Here is a 16026-nt window from a genome sequence, read left to right on the forward strand (position 1 = left end):
AAATCCGGGACACAGTTGGTTACCGGTTATGTTTTGGATTTATGGTAACATAATAGAAACACAGGAGCCAAGAGGGGATATTTCTTTTACAGTGTTTTGCAAAAGTATTAATACTTCCTACTTTTTAATGTATATCTTATTGAATTTTACATATTAGAGCAACAGATGAAACATAACAACTGGAAATCAATGAAAAAATATATTTTTAGCCACCTTATACTGCAGGTGTTTCAGGGCACGCCTCTACCAGCTCTACATGATTTGATAAAATATATACCGTATAAAAAAAATATTGAAGTGTTTTATTTTCTGTTTGAAAACTAGAAATGTCCTAAAAGTGTTTGCAGATTCACAAACACAGGGGCTGCAGATGCAGGATTGCTCTGGGGTGTGGAAAATGTTGGTTAACTATAATCGGTAGCATTATTGCCATGTCTAATAATAACATTACTTGCTGCTTTTCAAGTCTTAACAGACTTTTCCAATCCGTTGAAGTCTGGACTGTGACTGGGCCGTTATGATGTGTCCCTTTCCTTAGGGTTGTTCTCCACAATCTGTGATTTGCAGCTGCATATCTTTTCTGCCATCTTTCCGCCCCTGCAAGTGAACAGCAAGCCCAAAGCATGATGCCACCACCACCACCCAGTTTCATTGTGCATGTGGCATATTCATTGATTTCTGCGATATTTGACCCTGTTTACCAGGTTTGCTGTAAACCTACGTTTTTGTGGCGCCTGCAGACAGGGCTTCCTATGGCTCATCTGTTGCTCTACCCTCTATATGAAATCCAGATAAGATGCACTGAATTTTGTTGGTTTTATTTTATTTTTAAGTTTAAGGGGTGTGAATACTTTTGCAAGAAACTAACTCTTTAAAACTTAAAAAATTAATCACAGTTCAGGATTTAGTGGTTTTGCTATTTTTTTGGTAAATTTCAGTTTTATTCAGCTTTATTTCTTAAGGCAAGTAGCTCCACGTCATTCCTGGCAGCATTAGAAATTTCAAATTAAACATTAATGCAAACTAAACTTGGTTGAACCTAGTGGTGCACAGACTGGAGGTTAAATCCCAGACTCACTCAACCTCTAAATGCTGATTTACAGGAAACTAGCAAAGCATGACTCACTGTGCTATTGTGCCTTTTATCACTGTTGCACATTTATATAAATATATATAAAAAGTAGATGTATAAAACATTCTCACTTTCAGTCTTATTATCCTTTATTTGTTCTTTTTTTTATGTGCTCTTTGCGGACAACCCAATCTGATCCTGAGCTTGCCCAACACAAAAGCAGTATTATTACTCTGCACATCCCTTCTGGGCTAAAATGGCACCCACTGTTGCCTCCCTTCTCCAAAGGGAGTTATGTTCTGTCTGTCATTTCCTCCTTGTAGCCAGAGACAAAAGCTTAACCTTGACACTGTTAATTTTTATGTTTATGGTTATTGTCTTTTTAGCTATTTTTTATGCATTTGTTTTCCTTAATTTAGGAATTGAAGGTTTTCACATCGTTAACCTTAAAAAAAGGATAAATACTGCTTAACTGCTCCTGTGATGGAGTTTTTTATGATCTCAGGTTCCACTGACAAAGCATCCCAAAAGGCTCTTCAAAAAAGGCAGAGGATTCATGTTACAAAAGAAGTAAAATGTACTGAAAATACCCCTCTGCTCAAGTGTCTTGTTTTTTTGCCAACACAGTTTTTTTTTGCATGTATTTTATTTGTTTAGCTATGAAAAAACTCTCTAAAAAAGTTTGCATAGTTGGAGGATTGTTTAAAGATACATTTTATCTATAATTAGGTTGGAGGTTTAAAGCTTAATTATGTTTAAAGAAGGGGATTACAGCTTAGAGATGATGAAACCAAAATCTCTGCTTCTCAGAAGACTAGAATATAACAAATTAAAATGGTTATTTACTTAAAAAGAGGTATACTTACTATATATGTGGTAAATAAATAGTCGAGGTTTCTTACTTGTTGAATTCTGAATTAATGTAGTGTTGCAGTATTATTATGGAAGCAGAGAGATTGATCTCTAACCAATCTGCATTGTTGGCTCTGGTGTTTCCCATCCTTGCCGTTGAGAATCTTTGAGGTTTATTTTGGCAAACTTTGCTGGCTACTTAAGCACAGCGATACCACAGTCATTAAAGCATTATTTGTACTTTTGGTGTAACACAAGAAATATAGCAGCTGTAGTTCATGACTTGATTAGCCCCAGTGTGGGCGGTATGGGGGAAAGCACCCACTTCAGCAGCAGTCCACTCCTTATGGAGCTTAGGAAGGGCTTTTTTTGTTTTAGCTTTACATTTTTTTCTTTCCTTGAAGCAGCAGCTCTAGCAATGACAATCTGAGGTCATGGTCCATGGGGAGTATCGGTGACTAAGCTGAGCAGCTATCCAGTCAGCAGTGCTTCCCATGATTGCTTCCCATGGACCTTGAAATGACTAGCAAAAATCTTTTGCTTTCATTAGGTTTTTCTTAGCTGGATGTAGCAATTTTCATATGAATTAACAAACTTGAAACAAAATCAGGCTTTTGGAGTAAATAATCATTTAACTTTCTTTGATTTTAAATAAGAAAAAACTTGACCAAATTAAGTAAACAGCCTCGGAGGCACAACCGGGAGCAAAAACACAGTTAAAGGAGTGCAACTGGATCTCCAGTTTGATCTCCTCAATTTTTTTTTATACATGCTTCTCACTGCAGAACATATGTGATTACTGTCTCTGTTAACCGCAATAAAAAATGCAGGCTGTCCTTTTAGATACACCATTCTCCTGAGCCTGCGGTAATGGAGGGTTCAGTGTGCTTCTCAGCCTTTGTCTTATTTCCACTCTTTAAATCTTTTAACGGAATCCAATTTCTATTTTATTTATATACATGTGTATATATATATATATATATATATATATATATATATATATATATATATATATATATATATATATATATATATATAGTGTTTGGTCAAAGATTATGCTTTCAACCTAGTTGTTTAACATGACCTTAAAAACCTAAACCACTATTGGAAAAATGATGTATAAACAAAACCAATCCGTTAAAACAAGTAGATTTTGCCCAGGTTGGTCTGAGCTTATGAACTGGTTCTACATGTGAAGTAGGCAGTTTAAACCTGTGGCAGACTCCTACCAGAAGTCATGTGTCATGAATTACTTCATGTTTCTGCTCTGAATTCTCTGCTGAACCTAGATATGTGCTGTGGGGAGGACAGAATAATCATAACCTCCCCTCAGGCAACATTTGTACATATGCTGAGAAAAAGGGAGCACTTTCATGTTTCAGCAGGCTGGCTGACAGACCACCGTCTGTCCTCTGGGAGGAGTCACAGAGAGGCTGTTTACATCCATTCAGCTTTAAACATATTCTGGATTAGATCAAAACTGGGGAGAATTACTGCAGCACTGAGGACAAGACATGCAAGATGCAGTGCTACGAGAACGTGGTGAACTATCTGAGCTGTGGGATGCTCCTGGCAGGACTTCTTCACCTGATCAATCACAGGAAAGCACAGGCTGCCTACGGACGCCACATGAAACTATCCTCTCCTGCTAGAATGGTACCTGCCAGACTTGCCTGGTTCCTGCAGGAGATGCCAGCTCTTTTGATGCCCCTGCTGTTGATACAACTTTCACACCAGTATTCCTCCATGGGAAGGGCCTTATTGCTCAAGACCTTCTGTTTGCACTATTTTCAAAGGTAAGAGCCTGAGTAGACACTTCAGTTTGGATTTTCAGAATGCATTTAAAGCAAGAATTTGAAAATCCATCAAAATACAGTAGGGTTTTTTATATGTTGGAACTGTTACATTATTTCAGTAATCCAGTTATAACAATAGATTCATGCAGTTTTATTTATTACATCCTGCTAAGAAAGCCCAGATTGCTTTACAGTCGGCCTCAACTCATCTGCATAGTTGGCTCTGATTTCTAAATTTTAGGAAGGTTGTTAATCAATCAAGAACTTCAGCCCGGACCTCAAACAGCTTTGTTTCTGTGCCTAATCATTATTCCAACTCTAGGAGTGGCTTAACACAATGACCCAGCTGCTGTAGCTGTCTGTGTAAAGCTGTTGAATCTCTAGCTAAAGCTGCAGTCCTCATTTATTGAATCTCCTCCAAACTGTACACTGAAGGTTGTTTACAAATCCTCTAAAACTTGTCATTTATCCTGTTGCTTGTGAAGTTATTATTCTACTACTCGGCTTTCTATTGGCTTAGATATGGCATTGTGTAAACAGCCATCCTTTAGTATGCTGGGAATCTCTCAAGTCAGCAGTCTTACACATTGGGATGTTGTCCAAACTGTAAAGTTCCTGCACTGAAAACCCTCTATTGTTGTTGGCCGTAATGTGAAACTTAAATCTTCCAAGACTGGGCTTTCATCGGGGCTGCACAGTGGGGGAGTGGGTAGGACTGTTGTCTTGCAGCAAGAATATTCTGGGTTTGATTCCTGGCCTGGGGTTTTTTTCTGCATGGAGTTTGCATATTCTCCCTGTGCATGCATTGGTTCTCTCCGGGTACTCCAGTTTCCTCCCACAGCCCAAAAACATGACTGTTAGGTTGATTGGCTTCTCTAAATTGCCCTTAGGTGTGAGTGTGTGCATGGTTGTGTGTCTTTGCGTGTCTCTGTGTTGCCCAACGACAGACCGGCGACCTGTCCAGGGTGTACACCGCCTCTTGCCCATAGACTGCCAGAGATAGGCACAGATTCTGACAAGGACTAAGTGGGAGAAGATGGATGGTAACCACAAAACTGGCTTAAATTGCTCAATTTGTCTGAAGACATTTGGACACCTATCCATCAGTCTTTGTTGTGTTTTAACAAAGATTTCTTCCGTTACCTCACTGTCAAACTATCTGTCCTCTCTGTCTTAAGTGTGACTAGAAAAACTAGCAGGGAGATCAACAGTCCATCTGACAGAGAGAAGACAGAAATATGCAAAAGACTAATTCCATATGTGAACGAAGTTTCTGAGAAGCTCAGAAGGATTTTTTCTAAACATAACATACCAGTGAATTTCCAATCCTAACAACACCCTGAACAAAAAGCGCTTAATCCCCAAGACAGAACACCCAAATTTGCAATAAGAAGTGTCATGTTCAAGGACACAATCACAGAATTGACCTGGCAAGACATCTGTTACAGGACGAACCCTTACATCCTGAGCCACCATCGCCCTGTATCGGAAATTTGGTGTGAAAATCAAAGAGAAAACATCATAAAATAATTTAGTTGAGCTCAGATCTAACAAGTTGAAGGTTTTTGTAAAAGGAATCATTTTGAGGACTCACTAAGCTCAACTGCATAAAAACAAAATACATTTCAGGTTCTATAGTTGCCCCTTAGACAGCCTCACTAAGGATGATTTAATCATATTTGGAAAAATGCTGATGATTTTATTACAACCAGATTCAATCCAGTTCATTGAATTACTGCTGCGAGCTGGGGGAATTAAAGGCTCAGCAGAACTATGAGTCCATGTCTGCCTGAACCAGAACTTGTCAGAAAAGATCCATCTGTCTGTCTGCAACAACTCAAGTAAATAAAGAAATCGCACCAGATTTAGTCAACAAATTAAGTCATGAGTAAAATCCTTTTATCCGGTTTAGATTAACCAGTGAATGAAGCAGTTTGGAACATTACATCTCCCCCCTCTTGTTTCCCCCCCTGTTTCTGTTATCTGTCTGTCAATCACAGGACATTTGTTTATTCAGTGCTGACCAGAGGACAGCCTCTCCCTCTGACTGTGATGGCGCCAGCGAGTTTCTTCTGTTCATTAAATGGTTTTCTACAGGGTCACTATCTGCTACATTGTGCCAAGTTTGATGAGGAATGGTCAACTGGCTACCGCTATATATTCGGTAATCCCGCCCCCCCAAATATAATCCCTTTTAAAGAAAATATAATGTTGTCAAATAAGAATTGTGTACATTTTTGATACACTGAACTATCTTTTAGGTCTACTGGTGTTCTACACAGGAATGGTGATCAATATGCACAGTGATTACATTCTGCGCAACCTAAGGAAACCAAAAGAGATCGTTTACAGAATTCCAGCAGGTATGAAACATCTTTTCCAATAGCTGTCCTCCATTGTGCTCTAACTAACACTTACACACATGAACAAATTTGTTTGTACCCCTTGTTTTATGAAAGGAAAACCCACAATGGGCCCAAAAATAACTTGAATTTGACGAAAGTAATGATAAATAAATGAATGACAGTCAAGCACTGCTTTTCAACCAGGCTTCAACAGCATGCCAAAAAATAAACTCATGAAACAGGTCTAGACAAAAATTATAACACCTTTAACATTTTTTGTTGCACAACCTTTCAAGGCAATCACTGTCTGCAATGAAACAGTTCCTGTAACTGTCAGTGAGACTTCTGCTCCTCTCAGTGGGTATTTTACTACATTTCTCAGGATCTAACTGCTGCAGTTTTCTCCAACTGTTTATAGGCTCCCTTTTCCAGACGACATATTTCAGTTCCTTCCAAAGATGCTTGGTAGGATTTAGGTCAGGTTTGGTAGAAGGCTATATCAGAATAGTCCAATGCTTTCTTCTGAGCCATTCTTGGGTGTTTTTAGCGGTATGGTTTACTCTGTTGCAGACCCATGACTGGCAGCTGAGACCAAGATTTCTGACTTTGGGCAGCACATTTTAGAGGCTTTTGAATGTCTGCAGATTTATTGAACCCAGTAGAGATTCAAGACACCCTGTCCCAGATAGAGCAAAACACCCCAAGAACATAAGAGAGATTCCTCTATGCTTCACATTACTGACGGGTTCTTTTCTTGATATGCTTAATTTTTCCATCTGTGAACATAGAGCTGATGTTCCTTGGTAAAAAGTTAATTTTTGTTTTATCCATCCAGAGGACATTCACCCATTCATTCATTAGGGGAATGGTGGCCTGGTGCTTAGGGCATAGAGCTTGGAATCCTTAGGTTCAAAACCCACTCCCACAGACCACTCTGGGTCTCTGAGCAAGACCCTTAAAGGAGAACACTGTTATTTTTACAATGGCCCCTTGATTTTACATAATTACATCATGTTCTACTCACACATATGAGTTTTGTGTCATTTGGAGCCGTTCTGAAGATATTCGGTTTTGTAATCCAAGTAACGTCTTCCTATTGGCAACGAGTTGAAGGCACAAACTAAACTGTTCATAATTTATTCTTTATGGTACACCAGCATTCATAACATGCAGGCGAATAACTGTCCCCCAGACATCCACGGTTATATTTTTTATATTTATATCTTTTAAAAAGAAAGCGGAGTGTGTATGATGTCATCCGCGTGCGCCGGCTACTGTTCATTCATCCTGTCCGCTGAACTGCTGCTAGTTTTCCTCACATGCCTGGAAGATGTCTAGTGCTGCTACCACAGATGATCTCGCTCTCGAAATGGAATTGAACGATTCAGATTAGCTTAATGAATAGAAGGGGTAGAGCGTACCTGCCTGTGGCCCGGGCTGCCTGTCACAACTCCAGTCCGGCGCGCTGATGACGCATACACGCGCCACTTTGTTTTAAAAATATATATAATTATAAAAAATATAACCAGGGATGTCTGGGGGACAGTGATTCGCCTACATGTTATGAATGCTGGCGTACCATAAATAATAAATTATGAACATTTTAGTTTGTGCCTTCAACTTGTCGCCCATAGGAAGACCTTACTTGGATTTAACAAAACGGAATACCTTCAGAACAGCTCCAAAGGACACAAAACTAATATGGGTGAGTAGGACATGATGTAATAATGTCAAATCAAGGGGCCAATGTAAAAAAAACAGCGTTCCCCTTTAACCCCACACTGCTCCTCGGGCGCCCCACAATGGCAGCCCACTGCTCCCCAAGGGGATGGGTTAAATGCAGAGAGTGAATTTCCTTGCTCTGTACTTGTGACAGTGTAATGACGATAAAAGCTGGAAAAAAAAAAAACGTGGCTTGTCAACAAGTAGTTTAGTAAATTCCAGTCTGGCTTTTTTTCTGATTTGCTTTTAACAATGACGTCCTCCTTGGTCATCTCCCTTTAAGTTTTGGCCGATGGTGCGATCTGACAGTGATGTTCCTTGAGGTTGAAGTTTACCTTTAATCCATTTCCATTTTTTTTAGCTCTTTTGTTTCCATTCATGTTATCCATCTCTTTGATTTGTCATCAACTTCCCTGGTGTGTCCATGTCTGGGGATGTCGACTGCAGTCCCATAGATCTTATATTTCTGAATAATATGTGGAGCAATATTCAGAGGAATGTCATGCCTGTTAGAGATGGTTATATAACCTTAACTTGTCTATGATTTTCTTTCAACTCTCCTGAGACATCTCTTTCCTTCGCTACTTCTGATCCATGTTGAGTGTGGTACACACCATGTAGCCCTATATATAGGCCTACTGACTGATAATGAGATTGTAGACAGCTGTGATGCTCCTTAGTGGACTTGCCTTCATTTCACACTGTGGTGTTTTCTATTGGGTTCCTTCATTTTTGTCCAGGTGTGTTTTATAAGTTTATTTTTCTAAATCTTTCTGTTGAAGCATGGTTGAATAGTAATATAGAATTTACATGTATTACTTTTGTTAGATTCATGTCTTTTCTGTGACCATTGTTGATTTTTTTCCTCCATTAGACCAGGGGTACCAACAGTTTTCTCAACACATGTATCTGCTGCAGGTGGCCTGTTTGAATATGTGTCTGGTGCCAACTACTTTGGGGAGCTTGTGGAGTGGTTTGGCTACGCTATAGCAACATGGTCTCTTCCAGCATTCTCGATTGCTATCTTCAGCCTCTGTTTTATCGGACCAAGAGCCTTTTACCACCACAGGTACCTGAAATATCTTCAAAAGAATAAATGCTTTTTGGAATGTGGCATTTCTTGTTTCTAATTGCAGCCCTTTATTTTTAAAGGTTTTATAAGGAGCATTTTAAGGAATACCCCACGTTTAGAAAAGCTTTGATTCCATTCCTCTTCTGAAGCATCCTCTCATCATCTTTCTTTGGAGATGGCTGCAGGAACCTGCATCCAAGTTGTAGTTTTGGCTCTAAAACGGCAAACTTTATCATTTTTGAGATCTCTGGCTGTAAGTTAGTACTATCCTTAAAAATATGCCGTAGGGATCTATTTTGTAATGACTGAACCGGTTAAGGTTAATGAGAATTTATTGCAATTTTTTTTATTTTCCTTTTTTGTTTCAGAAGGTTAGCAGGCCTTCTTATCTCAAATTCCTTCTGTGTCGATCCTTCCTAACTGCACCCTGGGAGAAGATAAATTAGGAGTCTCCAACTTCTGTTAGAGCTAGATTAATTTATGGGATGCATTCATGTTCAGTCATGAATGAATCAAACAGCTGAATTCCCATCCTTAGCATCCACTAGTATGTCGAAACAATACTGTATCTCAAAGCTATGAGGCAAGATGCTCTCGAGATCCCTGATCTAAATATTTAAGGTGGCCTACTGTTCCTTGATTTGAAAATCCAATAAAATGTGGATCAAAAAAGGTAAATAATGGAAGACTTTAATTCACCTTTTTAAAGAAAAAAAGGTCCTTATTTCCGTTTGCTATCTCAACCTTGAGACAGCAACCTGCATCAGTTATGATTTAAACCCTCTATGACTAAAAATATGTTTTTTTTATTATTATTATTTATATTTTGGAGACCCCTACCATAACAAAAAAACACCTTTCCTCAAAAACCTTCAAGTTAGATATTCTTGCTTTATTCATCTCAGTACTGCATGAAAGAAGAAGGAAAAATATTGTTTTTAATTGTTATGACAAATACTAATAAAGTTTAAAATAGGAAAATTATTAAAAATACTTCCATTGTTTAATTATTTTGTTTTTATTAGCCAATTTCTTCATTGACTTTACTCCATATTTACCCATATACTATAATTTTTAGATCCATTCATCCATCCATCCATCCATCCATCCATCCATCCATCCATCCATCCATCCATCCATCCATCCATCCATCCATCCATCCATCCATCCATCCATCCATCCATCCATCCATCCATCCATCCATCCATCCATCCATCCATCCATCCATCCATCCTCCCCTAATGTGGGGTTGTGTCGTTGGGGTAGCAGCCTTAATAGGGATGTCCAGCTCCTTCCTTTAATGATTTTAACTGACACTTGTTTCACTTTAATAGTGATTTTTAACTGACACTTGTTTTTACATCAATTGTTTATATGTTTGAATTGTGTAAATAAAGTGCTGTTAAAAGTCTTCTTCTATTTTTTAATGGCGATTACACTCACCGGCCACTTTATTAGGTACGCCATGCTAGTAACGGGTTGGGCCCCCCCTTTGCCTTCAGAACTGCCTCAATTCTTGGTGGCATAGATTCAACAAGGTGCTGGAAGCATTCCTCAGGGAGTTTGGTCCATATTGACATGATGGCATCACACAGTTGCCGCAGATTTGTCGGCTGCACATCCATGATGCGAATCTCCCGTTCCACCACATCCCAAAGATGCTCTATTGGATTGAGATCTGGTGACTGTGGAGGCCATTTGAGTACAGTGAACTCATTGTCATGTTCAAGAAACCAGTCTGAGATGATTCCAGCTTTATGACATGGCGCATTATCCTGCTGAAAGTAGCCATCAGAAGTTGGGTACATTGTGGTCATAAAGAGATGGACATGGTCAGCAACAATACTCAGGTAGGCTGTGGCGTTGCAACGATGCTCAATTGGTACCAAGGGGCCCAAAGAGTGCCAAGAAAATATTCCCCACACCATGACACCACCACCACCAGCCTGAACCGTTGATACAAGGCAGGATGGATCCATGCTTTCATGTTGTAGACGCCAAATTCTGATCCTACCATCCGAATGTCGCAGCAGAAATCGAGACTCATCAGACCAGGCAACGTTTTTCCAATCTTCTATTGTCCAATTTCCATGAGCTTGTGCAAATTGTAGCCTCAGTTTCCTGTTCTTAGCTGAAAGGAGTGGCACCTGGTGTGGTCTTCTGCTGCTGTAACCCATCTGCCTCAAAGTTCGACGTACTGTGCGTTCAGAGATGCTCTTCTGCCCACCTTGGTTGTAACGGGTGGTTATTTGAGTCACTGTTGCCCTTCTATCAGCTCGAACCAGTCTGGCCATTCTCCTCTGACCTCTGGCATCAACAAGGCATTTCCGCCCACAGAACTGCTGCTCACTGGATGTTTTTTCTTTTTCGGACCATTCTCTGTAAACCCTAGAGATGGTTGTGCGTGAAAATCCCAGTAGATCAGCAGTTTCTGAAATACTCAGACCAGCCCTTCTGGCACCAACAATCATGCCACGTTCAAAGTCACACAAATCACCTTTCTTCCCCATACTGATGCTCGGTTTGAACTGCAGGAGATTGTCTTGACCATGTCTACATGCCTAAATGCACTGAGTTGCCGCCATGTGATTGGCTGCTTAGAAATTAAGTGTTAACGAGCAGTTGGACAGGTGTACCTAATAAAGTGGCCGTTGAGTGTATGTGTCGGTTCCGTAACACAGGGGTTTAAATTTCCGGCCGCAGTTAATTTTTTCACCATCAGTGTTTTTTATTTTTTTAACTCGGTAAAGTGAGGGGGTTTTAAATGTAGCGAAGTAAAACTACTTAGGTTAAAATTTACTCGAGTAAAAGTAAAAATTACATATTTCAAAAACTACTCAGAAAATTACAAATTACTCATAAAAAGTACTCAATTACAGTAACTTGAGTAAATTTAATTCGTTACTTTCCATCCCTGGAAGAGAAATAACACTCTTCACAACAGAAAGACCTAAGCTTCCTCAAGGAGTATAATCTGCTCTGTCCCTGCGTGTAGACACCTCCACTTACACGCTACTCAGCAAGCAGCATATAAACCTGTCTTTTAAAAGGCATCACCCAGCCTCTTGCATGGTTTTGGGATGATATTTGTTCATGTTTAATAAGAAATGGGGACATTCAACTAGAATACCAAGTTTTCGACTACCGTATATTCTATAAATGCTCCATAGTGTTATTCTAGAAATCTAGTTAGCCCACTAGGATTCAAAACTAGTTTCGATGTGTTTAAGATTGTCTAGCTGGAACACTCACTGTGCCCAAGTCTCAACCATCTAGCTGTATAGTAGCCGGGAAACAGACTCTCAGCATCATGCTTGGAAACTTGGAAGGAGACGATTTTACCAACTTTGCAGAGTCCAAAAACGCAACCAAATGAGAGTGAATGGAAAAGCTAGGCTAATGGGGAGAAAAGTAGCACAGAAGTCTGTCTAGAACTATGCAAGAAGCTTTTTATTGGCTACAAAGGTTGAAGTTCAACTTTGCAAATGTATCCAAATATTATTGCCATGATGACGTTTAAATCTACAAATCCACAAAGATTTTAAGCTGATGAATTTAACTCTTCTTTTAAGGAACCAATTAAGTTGTAGTTTGATATATAAATTAACACAATGTCATTGAACAGTGGATATAAATATATTTCTTCTCTGGTTATGCAACCAGCACAGGATCCAGAGTAACAGAAGCGTTTCCCGTGTTTCGTTTATGCATGACACATAAATTCAGACCTTTAGAAAAATACATTTAAAATCAGAGACCCGACTTTACACAACTAATGCAGAATTTCTATACCTCAAATTCTAGATTTTTCTACCTTGCTTTTGTTTTTTATTTTGTATTTTTTATGATTATTGCAGACATTTCATCGGTACATTTACTTTGTAAAATGCTGAACATGCTGTATAGCGTCAGTCTTCTGATTTAGTTTAAAGGTTTTTAAGCTCTAACTCAATATTAGGGTCTTATTTCCTTACTCTAAACATAAACTGTAGTTTATGTAAAATCAAAATTTTTTTTTAAAGCTCTATGGTAATGTGTTAAACTGGACTTAATGTAACAAACCCGTGTTTTATATAAAATCCTGGATAAGTGATAACTAAAATTCAAAGGCGTAGCATGCTATGGTAGTTAGCATGTTAGTACCTCTGAAGGCCACTCTTTTACAGCGACTACTCTCTGTCATATTTGGTGGAGAATGTCTGTAAACAGCAGTTTCTACATTTTACCTCAGATGATGGATTTTATTTTATTCTGTAACATTTTTTTCAGGATTGGCATGGATTTATTTCCCCCCATCCTACCAAGGAACATGATCAATGCATGATGGTGATTAATAAAAAATCTATGCATACAAAAAAAGAAGTGTCTTATGTTATTTCCCTATATTAAAAAATATATATTTTATTAGTTGAAATCTTGGATGACATATTTCACATCCAGCACAAGATTAGCAGTTTCCACAGCAACTCTGAAAGCATTCATTTTAGCTGTGAAGGAGTCGAGTACTGTTGGCTGCAGAGGAGAAGCTGTTTGTAGGGGTGCAGGGGAGAGCTCTGCATATTTAGTGTTCAGGTAGCTCCACTTTTTGTTCTGGCAGCTTTCTACCGCTCCACAGCTACAGAATCGCATAACACACTCCGGCTGTTCTTCTGTAGCATCTGAAGGGAGAATCCAGTGGTGCGCATGAGTCAGGTCGATCAGAGAAGATCCGCCATCGTGCTCCAGAGCCATGGCCACCAACTCCAGAGAGCGGCAGAAAGCCTCAGCAGCAAGACGGTACTCCGTTTGTGTGCAGCCCAAAACAGACGAAGACTTCGATATTTCATTATTGCTCTGTAAACCAAAATGTAAACACCGTCATTAAATCCACTATTAATGTAAATAGTTGGTATAAAAGGAATAAATAGAAAAGAGCTTGACCTTGTGTCTGATATAGGCAGCTAAGTGGGTTTCTGTGCAGCCACCTCCGAGTAAAGCACATGGCTCCCTTAGGGTGAGCCTCAACACATGCTCCGTTTTCTGGCAGACCAGCTTCACCATTTCAAAACAAGCATAGAGAAAGATTTTATTTACATCAAAGCACAAAGAGGCAGAAGTCAATGAAAAATAATTTTGCATCCTTCTCTTCCTTAAATCATTCAACCATCAGAACAATGTTTTTAATCTTACCTTTAGTTCATTTAACATTGTTTCATTCCTGTGGCAAAGAATCATGGAACAGACGGCCGTCTCCCCAGCAGGCTGTAAATGAACCATTTTCTTTGATCCAAACTGCTTAATGCTGACTTTATGGACCCTCCCGTATGCCGTGGATGGGATGTTGGTGTGCAGAGTTGCCACAGGTTGAGCACCTGTTTGTTAGAAAAATATATCAGGAGCAAAATCTGCTTTAAATGCCTTTCAAATGTAACAAACACTTTATTCAAACATAGTGATCAAATGATCATCAGAGATTTATTCAGAGATCACAACTCCAAATCTTTCCATAACAGCGTCCTATCTAAACTAACTTAGATGGACAAGGAGAACATTTATTACAAGTCCACGAGGCCTATGGTAACTCTGGAGGTTCTGGAGATCTCCGCCACTCAGGTGGAAGAATGTGTGGACTATTGGTTGTGTCCACCACAAACTGTCCCCCTTAAGGAAGAGGGATAAAAGGAAAATAGTGTATAAAGACAGCCCTGGAAAATGCTGATTGAACTTTTGTGCAAAGCCGTGTAGGGAACACAGAAATTATGCAAAAGAACGTGCTCTGGTCTTATGTGGAACTTTTTGGCCTACATTCACAATGTCACTTAGAGACATGTTGTCAAATGGCAGCATCATGTTGTAAAGATGCCTTTAATCAGCAGGAAGAGCTATCACAGTTAATGGGAAGATGGAGCTAAACAGGTTTTTCAGATAAAAAAGCTATAAGAGGCAGCAAAGGACTGAAGCCGAGGTTGAGGTATGGTGACAGCTAGAACTGCAATGGAAAGTGGTTAGAGTGGCCTAGTCAAAGTCCAGAGCAAAAAAAGACCTTAACATTTTTTCTGCATCCACCATTTAAAAAGAAATCTTACCAGACAGCTGAATTAGTGGCTCCATAAGGCTGACTCCAAGCCTCTCTATCACTATTAAACCGTTACATCTCAAGTAGTGCTGCAAGACTGGGTGGATGACTTTCTGGCACACAAATAACTTCACCTCATCATTGAGGACCTGCTTTCCAAGCTGCAAAAGCTGATCCAGGATCTGTGAATCAGTGTCCACCCCTGAATGCATCTCAATCCTACCATCTCCAAGCTCACTGAGATCTCCAGCCAGAGATGCACTGAACAGAACCATGCATAGTGGACTACATAGATGGACAGGACCAAGGTTTTCAGGCATGTCCAACAGAAGGCCTGGAAACACGGCTGATTCTAGCACAGAGTGTCCCTCCAGGGGGACAGTGACTGTCCTGCCAAGCCTGACTGTCTCTGGGATGTTGCAGGGGACTGTCAGCAGGAAGGCTTGTACAGCCAGCCTGCTGATGTGAACTAATTCTGGCTCTGTTAGCACACATGTCGGTTTGCTGGAGATAACACTACGAGCTAAAGTGACCAGGCTCTGGCTGCTGCAGAAGTCCAGTCTGACTTTACAACTACAGTCCTCTTGTTGCAGGTAATCGGTGCAGAGAGTCAGAAGATGGTTGTTCACTCTGATCACCACGTTTTCCCTAAGGCCGCCCTGCTTTGCCTCTTCAATGAGGGACAGGCAGAAAACAGCAGCAAACAAACCACAGTCACTGAAGCGGTGGATGTGGCCCAGGATGGAGGTTTTTATCAGGTTGATGATTGGCTGGGATGAAGAAATGGCTTGAAGGAGAACAGAGGAAGCAGATGAAGTCACTACGGAGCCTCCGATGTTGTTATGAACCTGCTTCAGCCTGCCTGTCGGACCGTAAGAAGATCTCAGCAGCTCCTTCATCAGCTGGAGCTTGCTACACAATTCAGTGGTGTTCAGAGGAAGATCCGTACAAACAGAGGGAGATTTCTTCACGAGTCGAGACATGAGTCCAAATATGTCCGAAACTGTAGCTTTACAAGTAGGCACAGATACAAGAAAAAACCCCACACACGATAATTTGAGAATGCAACGCGATATAAACGCTAATTCTGCTTTAAATGTGACGGGTTCAAT

At 39.9% G+C, this 16026-nt stretch overlaps 2 protein-coding genes across 2 annotated transcripts; one reads left to right on the plus strand and one right to left on the minus strand.

The window, feature by feature from the left end:
* Nucleotides 1-3255: 3255 nt before the first annotated feature.
* Nucleotides 3256-9575, plus strand: LOC119782874 (3-oxo-5-alpha-steroid 4-dehydrogenase 2-like). Its single transcript, XM_038284056.1, has 5 exons — nucleotides 3256-3720; nucleotides 5721-5884; nucleotides 5982-6083; nucleotides 8706-8856; nucleotides 8940-9575. The coding sequence occupies exons 1-5, from the start codon at nucleotides 3446-3448 to the stop codon at nucleotides 9004-9006; spliced, it is 759 nt and encodes a 252-aa protein (XP_038139984.1). The 5' UTR covers nucleotides 3256-3445; the 3' UTR covers nucleotides 9007-9575.
* A 3089-nt stretch (nucleotides 9576-12664) lies between these two features.
* On the minus strand, nucleotides 12665-16026 carry mkks (McKusick-Kaufman syndrome). Its single transcript, XM_038284035.1, has 4 exons — nucleotides 14925-16026; nucleotides 14029-14210; nucleotides 13780-13890; nucleotides 12665-13692 (listed from the first exon to the last, which is right to left on the minus strand). Exons 1-4 carry the CDS (start codon nucleotides 15895-15897, stop codon nucleotides 13264-13266), a joined length of 1695 nt encoding a protein of 564 aa, XP_038139963.1. The 5' UTR covers nucleotides 15898-16026; the 3' UTR covers nucleotides 12665-13263.

Source organism: Cyprinodon tularosa, unplaced genomic scaffold (genome assembly GCF_016077235.1).
Source record: "Cyprinodon tularosa strain WSP-4 unplaced genomic scaffold, ASM1607723v1 ctg199, whole genome shotgun sequence".
Lineage (NCBI taxonomy): Eukaryota > Metazoa > Chordata > Actinopteri > Cyprinodontiformes > Cyprinodontidae > Cyprinodon > Cyprinodon tularosa.

Bases quoted from the DNA above. Each gene is read 5' to 3' on its own strand.
- LOC119782874 (XM_038284056.1), top strand. From the start codon at position 3,446: ATGCAGTGCTACGAGAACGTGGTGAACTATCTGAGCTGTGGGATGCTC. The intron at 5,885-5,981 runs GTAATCCCGCCC...ACTATCTTTTAG, and splicing joins TGGCTACCGCTATATATTCG to GTCTACTGGTGTTCTACACA. The intron at 8,857-8,939 runs GTACCTGAAATA...TTATTTTTAAAG, and splicing joins AGAGCCTTTTACCACCACAG to GTTTTATAAGGAGCATTTTA.
- mkks (XM_038284035.1), bottom strand. From the start codon at position 15,897: ATGTCTCGACTCGTGAAGAAATCTCCCTCTGTTTGTACGGATCTTCCT. The intron at 13,891-14,028 runs GTAAGATTAAAA...GAAATGGTGAAG, and splicing joins CAATGTTAAATGAACTAAAG to CTGGTCTGCCAGAAAACGGA. The intron at 13,693-13,779 runs GTCAAGCTCTTT...TTTGGTTTACAG, and splicing joins CTGCCTATATCAGACACAAG to AGCAATAATGAAATATCGAA.